Source organism: Microtus ochrogaster, linkage group LG5, assembly GCF_000317375.1.
Source record: "Microtus ochrogaster isolate Prairie Vole_2 linkage group LG5, MicOch1.0, whole genome shotgun sequence".
NCBI lineage: Eukaryota > Metazoa > Chordata > Mammalia > Rodentia > Cricetidae > Microtus > Microtus ochrogaster.
The window spans coordinates 13,485,161-13,503,933 of record NC_022031.1 but is presented as its reverse complement, the minus strand read 5'-3'; the positions used below and the strand labels follow the sequence as shown (position 1 = coordinate 13,503,933).

General features: G+C 39.8%; 1 protein-coding gene across 10 annotated transcripts in view; it reads right to left on the bottom strand.

Annotated features, from left to right (window-relative positions):
- The window catches only part of Eya1 (EYA transcriptional coactivator and phosphatase 1), a 144,270-nt gene that overhangs the window by 76,705 nt on the left and 48,792 nt on the right, over positions 1–18,773 (bottom strand). For all 10 annotated transcript variants that reach the window (XM_013351920.2, XM_005361874.3, XM_013351919.2 and 7 more), the window contains 2 exons: positions 9,572–9,654; positions 8,995–9,181 (listed from right to left, as the gene is read on the bottom strand). In XM_013351920.2, coding sequence (XP_013207374.1) covers positions 8,995–9,181; positions 9,572–9,654 — 270 coding nt within the window. The remainder of the gene's footprint in view (positions 1–8,994; positions 9,182–9,571; positions 9,655–18,773) is intronic.

Below are 18,773 nucleotides of genomic sequence, written 5' to 3'. Positions count from 1 at the left end.
AAAACGGATGGTACAGAACACTCAGTGTCTTCCTCTAGTCTCCACGCACGTACTCCTGCATGGTTTCCCAGTACACCCCACATGCATGCTTGCGCTGCCACCCCCACACAAAATGAGAAGATACAAGACTTAAGCAACCTTGATAAGATGGGTTGTTCGAAGCAGCATCTTCACATAGGATCTTGTCTAAAATCAACTAAAGGCATGCCAACTTCTTGACTGGTATTAGATAGTAAACCAGCATTCCTGGATCAACCAATGCTGGCTATGAATTTTGGAGGACTGATTTGACTTCTCTGTGTTCTGTGGCCATGATGCCTTCTTCACACAGGCACTAGCTGAGGGCTTCTAGGTAAATGAATGTCCCGTCACACCCCAGTGACCAAAGAAAGCATCATTTTCTCTGTAGCATGTTCATTACTTACTACCTAATGCTCAGTGGACAAGTTCTAAATGTCCATCCTCCTCCTCACACCGCTTAGATGCTGACTCAAGTCTCCACTGTCACTCTATGTGTAGAAAACAGGGAAGTAACCTTTTGTGAGTTTCCTTGACACAACCGCAGAGTACAATGCGCAGTAATAATGAACTTCAAGCAAGGAGAGCCTACTGGTGCCCTGAGTTCAGAATCTCTTTTTCTTCTCACATCTTTAGTCCTAGCACTGATCATGGTGTCTCTCACACACACATTTACAAATCCCCATGGGATATATGAATGAAAGGGAATACCTGGGGGTCTAGTACATGCCAGATACTTTGATATTCAGTCCATTTCATCTGTGTAGTTGCCTTTCATCACAAATAAAAACATCCAAGTTGAGAACTTTAATTCAAAAGATTAAAAATGTTTCAAATATCTAAGATATTTTAACTTTTAACATGATCCTCAAAGGGAAAATACCACCTATCACCTCATGTGATGGATTTCAGGCATAGCAAAGCATTATTTAAAACCACTTGCAGACTTTGTATACAAAGAATATAATAAACCAACTTAGACATGTTCTACTGCCATGATTTCTCATTATGTAATTGCAGCTCTTTTAACATTCTGAAAAGTCAAGTCTATAATACTCCTGGCTTCAATAATTTCAGGTAAGGGATGCTTAAACTACACTAGTCTTAACTCAAAGAGATCTACTGTTCATGGCTTGTCAAGAGGAAATGGCAGAATCAGAATTCAAACCCAATGACAGCTAGACCAACTCCAAGTCCAGGTCTACCATCTCAGTTTCTCTACATTGAACTCCAAGGGAGAGTGGTGCCCAAGAGGCATTCAGGGATATTCCCTGGTTGAGGTGTTGGGTAGGTAGAAAGAGTGGTACTCGGGTAGTTACAGTCAGGAAAGCAAGGGATACTATATTCATTCTCAGGAGCATCAACATGCCAGAGGGCGAGAAGGAAACCTGAAGAGTAGAAAGATCTCTGTCATAAGACCTCACAACCAGTGTCTCTAACTTGTTCTACCTCAGGATTTTTCAAGAAGAAGGTTGAGCTGTGTGGGAAAGGTCATGTCATGTCACTCTGTTTCCTGAGGCAGCCACCTGAGCATGCGTCAGGAGACTTCACTGAGGACAGGCTGAAACGCTTGGAAAATTTATTCTTTCTAGATTCTGTTTCTGTATTCAACAAGGTGATGGATGGCCTTCAACAAAGGTGTTTATAAAGGCAGTCCTGAGTTTATAGCTAATAGCTGCCCATCTACTTCAGGTGAAATACGTGGGTTCATAGATGGCAAGAGGGTGCCTGATTTACAATATAAATGTATTCTAGATAGTTTTCAATCTGTCTAAAACTCAGAATCTTTTTTTCTTATGAAACAATGGCAGATATGATTTCCATATCAATCTATGATCACAAAATCAACCAGGTGAAGAACTACACACACAATATAAGAAAGTAGAAAATTGTGCCCTTGAATAGCAGCAGCGGTATGAACTGAGAAGCAGGAACATTTCTATAAAGATCCTAAAGAAACTTGACTTTAATTTTAGAAGAAGATACTTGAGAAAGTTTCAGAGGACATCATTAAAAATGTTAGAAAATGATTTAGGATGCTAAGATTTCCACTTTCATCCTTAAATGAATAGCTTCCATTTTACTTGATACAATTCTATGCTATACCTGTATTCAGTGCTTATCTGACCTGGAGAATTTTAAAAAGTAAAAATGCAGTCGGGTGAGTCAGAGAATGGGTCTCTTGGGGATGGAGGGAAAGGGAAGAAAATGACAGAGAGACGACAAATTGTTCCCCAAGCAAAACATGGCGGGTAGCATACGGAGTAGGGAGTGGGACACACGTGAGAGCGTGGAAGAAGCCTCCAGTGATCTGTACACTACTCTTAGAACTCTGAGACTCTAAAATAACAGAAACTTAAAGCCTGCCTTATTCTGTGGGGGTCAGTTTTCATTCAAACTTCTACCATCTATTTAACAGAATACCCCATTGTAGATGCCTCTGCTGAGTGCCATGATGATGTAAGAAACTGTAACATAGCTGCAACCTCTTAGGGCTCTTCATGTACATTTTCACTTTTCTGTCCATGTGAGTGCTCAGGCCCAGCTGTTCTCTGCAGCAGCACACCTTCCTGCTTAGGAGCCCACGCTTGAAGCCAAGGGTCTAGAGCTGGTGGATGCACTGACGTTGACTTCATCTTAGCTTTCTCATCTGTGAAACGTGGGTACGCGTCCACAGTCTCCATGTTTGTGGGTAGCTAGGTGATAATTAATTAAGTTAATGTGTTCAGGGAAAAAGAAAGAAATTGAATGTGGAAGGGTGGTAGCTAAAGACCATCCTTATTAGTTGAGAGCAACCCAGGGCCTGGTCACAGATGATAAGGGGAGACTCACTCTTCTCTGTGAACACTGTTGCCCCTTCCTTATTTTGCACTATGTTAATGCATCATTACTGCTTAGTAATAAAAAATACTCACCAAAATGAGCTTACAAGTTTACATATCAACCTACCAATCATACCTTTAACACTTAATCTAAAACTCACTTACTGGGATGAGGGTTAATTTGACAGTAAAACATTTGCTTAGCATGGGAGAAGTCCTTGGTTTGACTGTGAGCCCTTTAAAAACCAAACAAACAAATCCACTCTCAAACTTTCTGATTCTAGTTCAATGAAGCAGAAGGATGTTGGACACTAATAGCCATATGTCCTCTGACCAACCAACCCCACTATAAATGGATGCGTGTTGGTCCAACAGGATGCTTAGCATTTTATGATATTCCAAATAAAGAATCCATTGTGAAGGAAGCTAAATAATGAGTGTTTTGGGTGGTTAAATTAATTAGATTAATGACATGTGTATGATTTGATTTTGATTACTGATGTATAAGACATATATTCCACATAAACATGCTGAAGACTCCAGTGTCCTAAAGTGGCTCAGTAAGCTGTCCTGACACTTGGTGAACTCATCAAAAACCTTAGGCAAATCAAAGGGAGTCATGGAATGAATGATTTCTCTAAGTCTGAATCTGCACTTCTTACACTGCACACCAAATACAAGTGGTTGCTGGCCACCTCCCGTCCACATTTAATTAGAAAATTAGGGACATTTTTCCAAATGATAAAATTCATTTGTATTGTATTTTAACCTCATAAAACATAAACTGGACTTTACTTCTATATAGTTTATAGTCCCGTTAGGGTACCACTGCATGTCCTCCAAGGAAACAGAAAGGGAGAAAACAAATGCCATCAAGACACACAAATCCAACAGCCCCGAACAAACATCTGTTTTCCCTTCTCACATCTTAATAGCCTGGCTATTTTAGATACAAACATTTGTTTTGCTGACAAATGTTTCCAAAAAAGTTAGTGGAGATTATTTCACTGAAATGGTTTATTCTTAAGCTGAACAAATTGCAGACTTCTTCGACGTCTACAGGCATCTGTGAAAATGAGCAAATATGGCCTGCAGATTTCCCAACCATTCAGGGCATGGCCGACATGCAGGGAGCAGGGTGCATGCTATAGACCACGGCCAGCATGCAGGGAGCAGGCTGTATGCTATTGCAAACCTTAGCATCATTTCTGCAGTGAGCAATCCCAGGCATGTGCAGTCCTAGATACCAGACATGCATCTCCTGCGTTTATGGGGAGACATCTGGCAGTTTAGCTTTCCATCCTGTCACACCGAGTTCCTGCAAGAGCATAGAGTTCTGGGCTTTGCACAGAATCTATCCCGTTTTTCAAGTCCTTTGCTCTACTTTCTTGTGCCTTGGCAGGGATCAAAGAGGCAGAGGGAACAAATGGTTTCCCATGCATATTAAATTCCCTCTTACACTGATTTTTCCTCTGTCACTTGAAATTCAATATTGGCAAGGCTCCTGCACATCACCTTAGCTACTAAGTCGTCCACATGCGGTCAGTGAGCCCTAAATGGAGAGTTCAACCCATTCTTTTCGGAAAAAAATTTACATGTCTATGGCATTCATAGGAAAATTCTCTCCTAATAAATAAACAACTGGCTTTTATTTCCCATCAGCTGCAAGGGTGTTTTCCACCAGATACCCTTTTCTGTCACTCTGATGATTTGCTTTATAGCAGTAAAAAAGAAAAGAAAAATTACAAGACTCATAAGCAAAGATTTCTTTCCTAAGAATTCAGCCACAACTTTCTTAGCTTCCTGACGTTTACTGGACATTAAACAGCTATGTGCCTTTAGGATCCACTGTACTAAAACTGTCCCTCTAACACCTTCTGACTCCTGGTCAACCCATTCCAAACAGTAGGCAAACCTGTAAGAAGTGGACAAAATAGAATGGACCTTATGGGCTTGGTGTGTAATAACGAACTTAAAACTCTAAACTCCTGAATTACATTTGAGTTTATTTGATTATGCATTATTATGAAAATGATAGTTGCCATAATTAGTAGGAACTGTTCTGAGAGATTTGGGACAAGAAGTACATTTTTAAAGCAAATTACTTAACAAGAAATAGTAGCTGTGTTTCGAGTGAACATCCATATTGAGCTGATGTGCATGACTCATGAGGTAAAATATATATTATATATTATAAATATGTATTATATTTAATATATATTAAAGAATGACTTAGTTTCTTCTTTGAGAAAGGACGGTTTATTTTAAAATTCCTTTGTAATAATACTTTCAAGACACTAAATTCTTTGCACATCCTTTTAAAAATACACATTTGGTTATATTAATTTGAGGGTTTAGTACAAGATTATACAATTTATACCCCAGAGCCTAAGAGATGGTATGTTAATTTGCCTATTAGCAAAAGATGAAACACACCAAAATTTCCTTTCCCAACTTTCTACATTTTAAACACTGAAGAAAAAAATTTGAGTTACTAAAACAGTCTTTTAAGGAAGAAATTGAAAGCAAGTGCAGTTCATCAGTTTACAGCTAACAAAAACCGTGATTTGATCTGACACTGCTTGCATCTGGGATCTCACAGGAAACTACACAGCTGATTTTGCTCCATTTTTTTAATAGACAGTGGAATTATAATTTTTATGAATACTCTCCTTTATAGGAGCACCATTCTTTCTCAAATGCTAGAGAGCCATTTAATTGATAAAAGAGGAATAATCTAGCAATTGTAGCTGGTGAAAATTATATACCAACAAAGTGCTCAGATTTTCCTTCCCTGTAAATTCACTGAAAGAAAGGGTTTCAATGGCAATGAAAATTATGTAAACATATTTGGAGTAAATTAACAAAAAAAAAAGACATGTGACATTTTGTGGTGCACCCAAAACCAGTACTTGCATGGAACCTTAACAGTAAAAGAAGACCTGTGATCACCCATCAAATCAAAAGTACATTAAAAAAAATGAGGAAGTAACGAAATTAAAATAAAGTCTGTAAAATTAAAAAAGTGAAGGGAAGAAAAGAAACAAAGAGCCTCTCCTTTCCTAAAATAAGGACAGTTAACAATTCGGCAACATAACCTAGCTAATCCTGATGAAAATGGAAGATGTGCAGATTTCTAATACACAAATGGAAGAAAATCATCACTAGATATTTAAAACTGTTAAAGTAACAATAAAATTATCACGAGTCAGGAACACTTATGTCTATAGTTACCGCCCTTGAGGCTGAGGCAAGGGTCAAGAGTTTGGAGTCAGCCAGAGCTACATGTCTCAAAAAAACAAACAAAAGAAAACCCATTTTTAATGAACAATATTATGCTCATAGATTAGGTAGACTAGGTGTTATGGATCAATTCCTTGAGAGAAACAACCTGCTGAAACTCCCGTGAAGGAGATAACTTAAACAGATCTACTCATCTGAATTAATTACAGATCCAAAGAGAAACCACTAGAGACAGGTAAGTTCACTAGTATATTTTATCAAATATTTAATGAACAAACTATTTGAATTCTCTGTAGTCACCTAGAAAACACACACAAAGGGAATGCTTCCCAGTTTAGGCAATAAAGCTAGCATTATGCTAATAGTAAAACCAGATGCAGACATCACAGGATATGAAGACTATAGACAAGGATCTCTCGCGAATATACATGTGAAGATTCTCAAGAAAGTATCATCAACTGAGTCCAAGAACATATATGAAGAATTATACAATATGACCAAGTGGGAATATCATAGGTATGCAAGGTTGGTTCAATTTTGGAAAATGAGATAACTGTAATCCATCAAATCAGTCTGTTAAAGAAGAAAAGTTACAAATATTTCAACAGGTGTGGAAAGAGCGCTTGACCAAACCCAACAGCAGCCCTCATGACAAAGTAGGAGCAAAGGGAAGGCTCTGCTCCTGCTGAAGGCCATCTAAAGACACTGTCAGGGCCCATGTTCCATTGGACACCCTCATGGACAGGAGTGCATGGACAGCACAGACTGGAGCTGATGGGTTATTTTTAAAAAGAACAAAGAAGACACGTAGTTGGTGCAGGGAAAGGTGGAAGTAACTACGGTTGGAGTTGTGGGAGGAGTTAGCTGGGGTTATATATTAAATATGAAAGAATTAATACAGATATATTTTTGAATGATACAATTAATCTCCCACCCAATGAGAGAGAAACTAGATGCTTTCTTCCTACAATAAGAACAGAAAAAAGTCAACTCCTTTCCCACCCCTGTTCAACACTCCACTGGAAAGCCCAGCTAATAAAGAGCAAACCCAGAACTACCTAGGTTATGGTGGAAGAAAGAAACCCTTTGTTCACAGATGACAGCTGTCCTAGTCAATGCTGAAGAATGACCTTCTTCCCTAAAGAGGGGAAAGAGAAACTTCTGAAATAAATGATCGTAACAGTGTTAAGACATGAAAAGTCATAGAAATTACACTATCACTCTCTTGTACACCGTCATTTAGATCAGCAGGGGAATGGTAGCAGGAAAAGGGGAGAAGAGAGACAAGACATTTACAAGAACAGCATGAAGAAAGTACAACATCCAGATGAAAGAAACCCAAGATATTCCAGGCCCATGGATAGAAAAACTCAGTATTGTCAGGATACTAGTTTGTACCAAGCTGATCTAGAAATTTAACATAATTCCAAGTGAAATGCTCCACCAGTGGTTCTCAACCTGTGGGTTGCCTAAAACCATCAGAAAATGTAGATATTAACATCATGATTCATAACAGTAGTAAGGTTACAGTTATAGAGTAGCAACAGAAATAATATTATGGTTGGGGGGGGTCATTACAACATGAGAAACTACACTTTAGTTTTCCAGGATTTCAGGATTCCAGAATATTGTCTTTAACCCAATGGACTACATAATTCAGAAAAAAAAAACACACCTGAAAGGAAATGATTTTGATAAAGGTATACATTTGTTAATTCAATACTCAAAAACCTACCAGATATTTCATAAATCATTCCAATTCTTTCAGTTAATATTTATGAATTTTTACCATTAAAGTTTCTTTTTTTCCCCTCTAAGAAGAAAGGCAAGTCACTGTCCCAAAACGAAGGGATTCTTTGAATTCCTTCTGTAGACAACAGGAAAAAACCCTTACTCTGTGAAAACAACAGGTGGGCTCATAAGCCATGAGATGAAGGGCTCCAGTTTTTAAACTTAAGATAATGGGGTGCGAGGTTTCAGAGAAAATGCAGGAAGATTAATTGAGGAAAGTAAGCATACAATGCTGGATGGTTACTTGTCCCCAGAAGAACAAACCAGTGGAGGGAAAGAAAGAAAAAAGACAATGGAGCTAAGATCCCCAGCTGGAGAAGCACTGTTGGCAAGGCCTTGGGCAGAAGTATAACAAATGTCCACACCATTCACACTGCTGTAAAAGCCACAGCATGTCATGGGAGGAGAAGGATGGGCTGGGATATGCTCACACCAGAGACACTGGTACACAGTCCACAGTGTGTCATGGGAGGAGAAGGATGGGCTGGGATATGCTCACACCAGAGACACTGGTACACAGTCCACAGTGTGTCATGGGAGGAGAAGGATGGGCTGGGATATGCTCACACCAGAGACACTGGTACACAATTCACAGTATGTCATGGGAAGGGAAAGATGGGCCTGGCTTCTTGGTCTGCAAAACTCCCCTTTGGGATTTTTTGAAATTTTTCAGTTTTTCAAACTTTCAGCAATGTACTGCTATCATGCAAATCACTATGTAATTATAAAAAACATTAAATTCTAAATATTGAAATCTATTTGGATATTCCATGTGTAGTGTTAAATTAGTCTCATATCTAGTTATCAATAATAGTAAGTAGTTATTTCTAAGTATATTCCTAAAGGCTATGTTCTATGTATACTATATAATGAAAATTGAGAATATTGTCCAATAAATCAATAAAACCTCCCATGTGTTTGAGAAGTTCATATACCTTATATTAACATTTTCAAACAAATAAGCAATAATAAATGTGGTGCCACAATTGTGTAGTCCAAGGTAGTTAAGTATTTATGAAAATCTGCCAAAAGGGTACAACCCACTGCATGAGTTGACGACCTCAGAATAACGCAGGTAAGCCTAAGAATCGAGCCAGGACTAAGTAAAACACGTGCTTACCTGCCGTGGGGTCTGTGACGGCCTGACTCGTGATGCCAGAAGGTGGTTCTTGGAGTTGGTAAGTGGCATTGGTCGACGGTGTCGTTGGGCTGGCGTTACTGCTGGTCATGTAGTGCGCTGGATATGGGGAGCTGTTATAATACTGGGCATACTGACCCTGGCCAAAGCCGGGATAAGACGGATAGTCCTACCAAATCAAAGCACAGGGGAGTCGAGGGTCAAGGCACTGCTGCTCATTTCCCACACTGCACATTCAAATCATAAATGCTGTGTTTATATGTCTTTTGTGACGTCATATAAGCACATACATATTCACTCATGAGCTCAGACTTGCAAACAAACTTTAAGCAAGGACGTAGAAATCCTTCAGAACTTCCATTCTATGACACAGCACAAACAAAATGAAACCCATCTGCAAACCATAAGACTCACCATAAATGACGGCTGCAGAGATTGCAAAAAGGAAATGATTGAAAAGCATAAGAAAGCTCTCACGGTTTAACACAAACAACTCTTCCTTTATGTAAAATTGTGCATTTTGAAATGTTTCAGAAGTTGAATTCCCTAATTAAATTACCTGCTGTGAACTGTTAAATCCAGAGGAATTGGTGAGCGAATTATTTCCTGCATATAATCCCGATGACGTGGTAAAACTGCTACCTGGAACAGAGCAGAAAGACAGCTTGCTCAGTGACGTGCTCAGTGACGTAGGAGAACGTCATTCCCATAAGGGAGGGGTGGAGCCGGCTCCTTCTGCGCTGGGATCCACGGTCATGAATAACATTTTATTCGACCATTTTAGGGGATGGAGAAAGGGCCCAGTGGTAAAGAATTTGCTGCTCCTCCTGAGTACCCAAATTCAGTTAACAGCAGCTGTAGGGGATCCAATGTTTCCTCTGAAAGTTGCGCGTGCGCTCACACAGGTTGCACCCACCTTTAAAGTTGAATATTAAATATTCCAAAAATGGTTGACCATTTCAATTATACCATATTATAGTAAAGAAGTTTAAATTTCAGAGTGCATATGTAATTCAGAAGAAACTAAGATCAAAGGTATGCATTTGTGTGGAAATACCAGCCAACGAGTTTTCCATTTTAGTCTACAAAACACACTGTTTTTCATGTCTTTTCATGAAATATGCAAAATATAATTGGAGCACTTTCTTCCCTGAAGCCCTTTCCACTCTCACGAGTCCCTTCTTACTTTCCCTTGGTGAATTTTTACAAATATTTGCTTTCCCTCCTTACAGTAAAATAAAGTGATCATATTGGCTCAGCCTTAAGGTTCTTGATAGCTCAGAAGCTGTGCTCCTATTTCCAATGACTTAAAATGCTCCCCGATGTCCTTATTTATGGGGCTATTATAACGGGCCTTTAAGCAGGCCCCTCATTATTTTATTTCATAGGAGAATATGTGGCAGCACTTGAAATTCTTCCTACCAAGATTAAAGAGGAAGATTTATGTGCCACAGGTGTGGTTGCGCTCCGCACTGTCTCTGTCGGCTATCTGCATGGCTCAGCAATGGGCAGTAGGCAGTGTGCACACACATCATGGAGTTCTTCCCTTACGACATTCACAGTTGCTACTGCTGAGCTGTGCCGAACAAAAGCATGACTTTCGATGGTCTAACTAGCAGGCATTTCTTAATTTCTAAAATGACTAAGCTCAGAAATGAACAACTCGTGTGTGTGTGTGTGTGTGTGTGTGTGTGTATGTATGTGTGTTTAGATGTGTTATATACTGCAATACACAGAATTTCCTTGCCAAGAATTTACTCCAGGGAAAAGTAAGGAGTTTACTTAGGGAGCTCAGCAAGGCCACTCTTCAGTGGAGCATCTAACAGCAAAGGCGAGCAGCCCCACCCTGCAAGGGAGCCTCTCTGCTGCAGAATAAAGATTGAGTGGTGGTGTTGACACGAGGTGTTTTTTTTTTCATATTCTAATGAAAAAACAAAACTACTCTTAATTATTTCATCTGTAAATACTCTAGAAAGTATTAAAATGTTAAGGAGTACAAAACCTGGGCTGGAGAGGTGACTCAGCAGGTAAAGGCGCTTACTGCCAAGACTGATGACCAGAGCTTGGTCCCCAGGACCACATGGTAGAAGAAAGACATGACTTGGGTGATTTGGCTTTTACTTCCTTGTGTGTGCTGTGGTTTACCTCTACCCACCCATTCGCACATATAATAACTATTATTTTTTAAAAAAAAAAAGTTTAAGAGGTTATCTGTGAAGAGTTCAATCATGGTCATGGTATATCTATGAAGCCAATGTACATTTCTAAATTTTGTACTCAGAGCCTGTCTTGTTTCTAGGATAAAACAATAAAAGCAATTTTGAGAGAATTCATTGTACAGCAAATGGATAGCTAGACAGCGGCTGTGCAGGCAGATTAAGGAGAGTCTTCGATGTGAGCTCACTGATTGCAAGTAGATTTATAACTAACACAATGATTGCTTCTCCAATTATTTACTTGCTACTAAACATTTAAATTTTGGCTTAACAATCAGAAAACATAGTTGTAGGGGTGTCATTTGGGGATGTGCACAGAGGTCAGAGGATAGCCCCAAGTGTCATTCCTCAGGCACCTTCCACTTTTGGTTGGAGGCAGGGTGTATCATTGAATGGAACTTTGCCAAGGAGGGCGGTCTAGTTTCCGAGCAGGCTGGAGGGTCTCCCACATCTTGGCCTTCAATCTCATCATCCTTGGGATTACAAGAGCATACCACCTTGCCAATTTTTTATGTGGGTTTTGGGGATCCAAACTTGGGAACCCCTGTTTGCTAGGCAAGTGTCTTATGGGCAGAGCCACCTCCCAGGCCAGATTAGAGTCTTTGATGCATAAATTAAGAACTGCCTGGACTCTAGAAAGGTCAGCTACCTACTCTAAAATATAATTTCCTCCTCTTCCAATCCTGCTTTAGAGGATTCTTAAACATCACATGAGGTAGTATTTCAGAAAGTACAATGACCGCCCCCATACATAGAGAACAGTGGCATTATTATTGTTTATCCTGGCACACACTTACAAAATTCTCCAATGTATTTATGCATCTACCTTTCCCCTCTTTAGACTTTTCCAAATGAGAAAAGTACTTATCTCTTTGTATATTGGAAATTCTTTTCTTAGGCATTAAGCATCTATGAACTTCGACAGCTAGATTCAAGAATTGGTTGCTTTTATTAACAGAGGAAAATATTTCCCAAGGTAACTTCAAATGCACTCATCACACAGACCTGTGTTTGAGGCTGCTTCTCTTGTACATTTTAGAAACAGTCATTCTCCCAAGTCCAGAGCACCTCTCTTGGCCAAGGAACTCTTTCACACTAGTAATACTCCAAACAATGAGGTTTCAATACAAAGGGGTCAATGTTAATGTTCATTTGCATAGGATAGTCATATGCTCACAAAACCATAAGCATTGGGTTCATACTGGTGATTATGTGGGAATAAAAGGATGGTTATAATATAGACCGTGACCACACAGGACTTATCAGGATGATATCAGCTTTATTTTTCTTTATTTTTAATTTTTTTCTGAGACAGGGTCTCTGTACATAGCCCTGGCTGGCTGGAACTTATCATGTAGACCAGGCTGGCCTCAGACTCAGAGAGCCACCTGTTTCTGCCTCTCAAGTGCTGGGATTGCTACCATACCCAGCTTACTTTGCTTTTTAAACACTGAACTTCATGAGTAGGATCTCTTCTATATTTGCACATCAGAGAGTAAGTAATTAATAATGATAGTGATATACAAGGGAAGATAAAAATACTAAGCACTTAAAAATTCCCTCTGAAATAAATCTAAATTTCTTCTGTATAAAAGCACACTTTTCTCAACTTCAGTTATTATATACAGTCAATAAGAAAAAATACGTTGGGTTATGACCTGTAACTTTAATTTAAACTGTACATTTTTAGGTTATGACTTGCTACTTTCAGATAAATGACACATTTTGGGCAATAAATACTGACCTCCATAATCCCCATTCACCAAGAAAATGAATAAGATATAGAAAATATATTTTTAAATGGATATTTTCATTCCATAAGTTATTCCCTGGAACAACGTAGAAAAGACCATGGAAGCTATATTGGCACATACAGGCCACTAGGGTAGGGCCAAGTAAATCACAGTTCACTGCTCCAAATGGTACCCAAGTGACTTTCCAGACGTATGCTGTTTCTAGGACTGTGCACTAGCTCGAAGCCAACATCAGTTATACTCATTTACAGGCTGAGATTCCGTTCCACTCAGTGTGCCGAAGCAGAAGTTTAATGGCACCCCAGTGGCCTCAAGGACTTAATGCAACTTCCAAAAGGCTCTCACTTGGCTCAGGGAGAGGTGTACCTCCTAGAGACTGGCGCTCAGGCCATATTCACTTTATCAGGAGCGAGATCTCGGTGCTGGCTTCCCACAGAACTGGGGCAAACAGGGATGCTGACAGTCCAGGCTGCTAACACTCGCTGTCAGTCACTGTCTTCTCCGCTAGCCTCTCCTCATTGGTCCAGCACTCTCCTGCTGTCCTGTGCAAGCAGCAGGCTCTTCCTCTAACGAGCATGCCAGATCCCGTCACCACCCCCCACCTGGAAAGTAACTCTTAGTGGCTCCCTGTTGCCCTCAGTATAAAGTCCAGCTCCTTATGGGGCTTGTTTATTAGACCTTAGCTGGTCCGATCCCTATTTATCTTCTGCACTTGTTTGATCTCTTCCTAGCAGCCCCAGTCCCACACCCCAGATGCCCATTCCAGCCTAACTAGTGAGCCAGCATGCTGTTTCTCGAATACCTTCCACACCACTCCTCTTTTCTGTGATCAAATACTGGCCTTCATTTCACACGGTCTGGAAACCAACTTCCTCAGAAAGCCCCCTCTCTCCTCCCGCCTCTGTCTGTATAAGCCTGGATCATTCTTCTCTACCTACCTTTTTAAAAAACATCTATTAATGAGTCTGTCTTTGTAACGTGCATATATGTATATGTGTATGATCTCACCTGTGACTTACTATCAGTATTTTAATAATGTCTATTGTCTACTAATTCACCTATAAACAAATAAGAACTAATTCCACTTGTTAATCCTTTGTGAGATGGGGGTATATGAAAGGTTATGCCCATGGATATTTTTATTACATTTAGAATGTGTGTGTGTGTGTGTTATATGTGCTTGTGTGTGTATATATGCATCCATGTGTATGTGTGTGCATGTGTGTGCATGTGTGTGCATGTGTGTGCATGTGTGTGCATGTGTGTGCATGTGTGTGTATGTGTATGATAAACATCAGAGAATAATCTGTGAGAGTCTGTTCTTTCTTTCCATTATGTGGGACTCAGGAATTGAACTCAGGTTGTCAGGCTTGGCAGCAAATGCCTTTACTGCTGAGCTATTTTTCTAGCCCATAACTTGATATCATAGGTGGGGTGAATATTTTAATTTTTCAGATAAAATAATGATCATTAGGATAAGGTACTACAGTTTGCGTGGGGTCAAGGTAATTTTCGAACAGAGGCCTGCCTGGCTTTAAAGTCTGGTCACCTTTTTGTCCTGATTTATGGGGATTGGAAATTCACTGAAAATCACCCATGGTGAGCTGCCTAAGTGACAAATCAAATGTGGCACCCCAAATCCTCAGAGCACTCATCCCGCACACACTCCTGCTCACCCCTTCCAGACACGCCCTTGGGGGAGCTAGCAAACACCTCGAGTTCTAAGAGGCGTGGCTCCCCCTCACCAAGCCATTCAGTTCTAACCATGTCCACATCTCCTTTGTGTCCACATGTATTGACTATTAGAGTGGCAAGAGCATTTTCTTATATATTTGAATGCACACAATCAAGATAGAGTTGATGATGACCTCTGAGTGATCAGGAGACCCTGATGAAAGGTGTCTGTCTGAGATCCTCCCCAGATCCAAGAATCCCAGCAGTTGGGGTAACTAATGTGTCTAATTTCAAAGCTTGTATGTTTCCATAACCCCAGAGAGCCTCAGTTTTACTACCGTGTTTCAGCACCAAATTCACTAGATGATCTAAGAACTCCTTCAAAAACATGCAACCAAGAAAAGCTGTCTTTGTGCACAAAGCAAGCAATCATACTCTTCAAGCATTGGCAGAACCTGTGTGGGCTTGGTGAGTCCTTTCAATTTTTTTAATATTTATGTAAGTATATATTCATCATGTGTTCATATGTGCACACCTGGGTGCCATAGCGCATATGTGGTTATCTTCTGCCAGGTGGATCCAAGGATGTAATGCAGGTCAAGGTTGATGGCAAGCATCTATGCCCGCTGAGCCATCAGACCAGCCTGTACAGAGTCCAGCTCTTTCTGAACTGAGCAACAGATCACAAAGAGCAGGAAGCCCCATGATGAGAGCTGCTCTGCAGACTTCATATCAGTCCTACCCACTGGAGTTCACATAACGTCTACACAAGTGAAATGCATCAGAAGTGTCCTATGCTGACATGTTCTATGTTTTTATTTCACATAAAATCACGAGAGTCACCCAAGGAGGAAAGAATCCGTCCTTAGAACCCACTGTAGTTGAGAAGTTTGGCAGAAGGTAGCTCGAGTGACTTTGCAGTGACTTCTAGTGAAGTTACACTTTAGGAGGATGGGGGGGTGGTAAGCACCTTCTACTGAATAGTTTAAGAAAATTGTATCTTCTAAAGGAGTTTGTTACTTTGAAAAGCCATACTTTCTTTGTCATGCAGAGGAGACTCCTTCCTAGCTCAGAATCACTGGAAAATGTCTTTTCTTTCAGAAAATTTGTAAAGAACACACATTTTTCTGTCTGTTGGCCTCCTTGTAAGGTTGAGACTGTTTATGGAATAGGTAGATTACATCTCTTATCACAAAACAAAATTTTATTCCATCAACACATCTTTACCAATTCCACAAACTCATGAGGACAATGGAGGAAAGTATGGGTCAGCATTGCCAGAGGCCGGAGGAGACACCAGAAGCCTTGATAGGGGGCTGCCTGATCTTGAACTTGAAGCCACTGAGAAGACTGGAACAGAATCGTAGCACTTCTCAGAAAGAGCAGGGGGTCATTTTACCATCCATAGAAGGGATGACAGTGAAAAAAAGCTTAATAGGGAAGTGAGAAGCCAAGTTGAAGGTGTACGGTGAGAGTTCCTTGATCATTTCATAGAAAAGAAAAACACAGGAAAAGAAATGGCATTGGGAAAATCCTAGAATCCTAAGGTTCAACATGTCAACATTGGTTAAGCAGGACTCACAAAATGCTATGATTCTCCTTCCAAAGATAGGGACGAATAAGGGAGCTATTTAGTAAATGTAAGGGTGTACAAGTGTATCTCGGCTTTGAGATGAGGACTGGGCTTTAGGGTAGAGAGTTGGGATGAGGTGATAAGATATATTTTATCTAAGACAGTTCTCAAGGCCTCCATGTTTGGCCCACTATGTTAATTATTTATAATGTGGTCAAAACTGTTCTGAAATCTCACTGGGGCCTGTTTCCTTCAATTAATGCTTTTCCCAATCATTCATTTTTTCTATTCTTAAAGGCCTAGACAATCCTTATCTTTCCAATTACATTCTTTGACTCTTCCTATGTGTACTGAATGTTCTGGGAATCCTGGCTTACTAATATCACAGTGTATCTCTTCCCTAGACCAGCTTTGAGCACGTTCTTTCAAGTCTTTGCACCATGAGGCTGAGTCCTTAAATTCATTTGCTATATTTTCTTTGCATGTATATTTCTGTGTAATGTGAATGCATGCTCGAAGTGTGTGGGGGAGTTTGTGGGAATGCATGATCATGCAAAGGCCAGAATTTGCAGTATCAGCTACTGGCAGCATAGCAAAATACCAACCTTATGGTACAGACAAATGCCTAAAAGATTATTCACTCTGTGAAGTTACATGCTGATGGCATATTACAAGTGTATTGATGAAAATACGTTCTGTTTGCATATGAAAGGCTTCAGATCCAGAATGCAATAGTAACTTATTTATCCCTTTTTGTTTATTGTACATAGTGAGAGAGAAGGGAACATAGCTTCATTCTTTTACATGTGAATGGACGTCTCCCATAGCACTTACTGTGGGGAAAGGCTATCCTTTTCTAACATGTATTCTTATCACCTTTGCTGAAAATTAATTGATTGTGTACTTCTGTTCTGTTTCACTGGTATTTGTCTTGATGCCAATACCATGCGGTTCTGGTCATTATAGCTCTGTAGTATATTCTGAAGTCAGATGGTGTGATGTCTTTTAGCCTTGTTTGATTTTGCTTAAGGCTACCCTTCCCTACATCCTATATATTTATAGTGAATTTAAATTTTTGTGTTTTTATTTTTTATCCTGAGTTATTTCCAAAGTTATCTCCCGCAGCACCTCCCTCTCACCAAATGCACAGGATATCCATCTCACACAGCAACCGCAGAGGATGGAGAATAGCCATTATCACTATGTTCTGGTTTAGTGTTTTCTAATTTACCAGGCAAACTCTTACAGATTTTCTGAATCAATAAAGGTGACAGGGTCTCAGATACTCAAAATGTTGGGATTAATTGTGGTTTATACAAAAAAAAGTCATATGTACACCAAGAGTAGAGAAAATGACATGTATGATATTTAATAGATAAATTTGGAATCAAACCGATTCATTACTAAAAGACTTCACTGTTACTGTTTTATTAGACTGGCAAATGACAAAAGTCACCTAGGGATAGTATATCCCAAAGATCTGATTTTCTCTTGCCATTTTCAGAGGTTCCTACAGAGAATGGGTGGAACTTTGTCACCATAGCAAACAAGAAACAGTCCTCCTGGGAGACCCTGTCTGGATCCCCTGGTCTCATAGGTACAAAGCAACTGGACCTTTAAAACACACCATCCCTCAAAAAGGCTTGCAATAAAATGTCTCTGTTACTTTCTCTTAGTTAACAAGAACACAGCCTATGTTTACTTCTGTTTGTGTGTGATTTCACCTAGAGAATTTTGTCTATCTCTAACTTTAAAAGGTTTCAAAAAGAAAAAGAAAGCAACATATAGGTCAGAGGCCTGCTTCACAGAGAACAAGGGCTCACATGAAAACTGGAATCCCAGGCGGCATGAGAATGCTGGAACCCGCTGGGGTCTGTCTGTACTGCCCATGGTTTAGTGTTTTCCAGCATCTATTCAGGAAGCAGGACGCCGTCTGTCCCTTGTGGATTTCCACAGATCTCCATTTACTTTCTTTCTCTGGCCTTTTTGCCATGGGCTACGTCCATCATCAGGTATGATTTCTATGGTTAGAGCGGATCCTGGGGGAAACCTCAGAAAGCCAGATGGGCTATTGAAACGCAAGGCCTCCTCCTTCACAGAAGACAGATCTTAATGGGCCCAGTTTCCCTTTTTCTTCCCGTTTATTTTCAAAGAAAAGTTTTTACTTTGGTAATAAAGGCTGTAATCCATTCATCTTTCCTGATATAGTTCTATATATTTTAACTAAAAACAACTCATACAGACAATAAAATTGGTAAAGGTCACAAATTATTGCTAAACCTAGATTTCAAGGGATTTCCGTGTAATTTTCAACACTTGAAATAACATAAAATGCCCAAAGAGCTGAAATGGAATGTTACTTTTTAAAAAAGAAACTTAGAAAAAAAAGATGTTAAAAAAAAGTCAAGAACTTAGAAATAAGTATGAGGTGACAGACAAAGAAATTGAAGCAATTAAGGGGAAAATTAAAAATAAGGCTGCGTTCCAACCATAACCTAACTGTGTTATTGAGTCAGGAAGCACAGTGCTCAAAAACTTTAATAG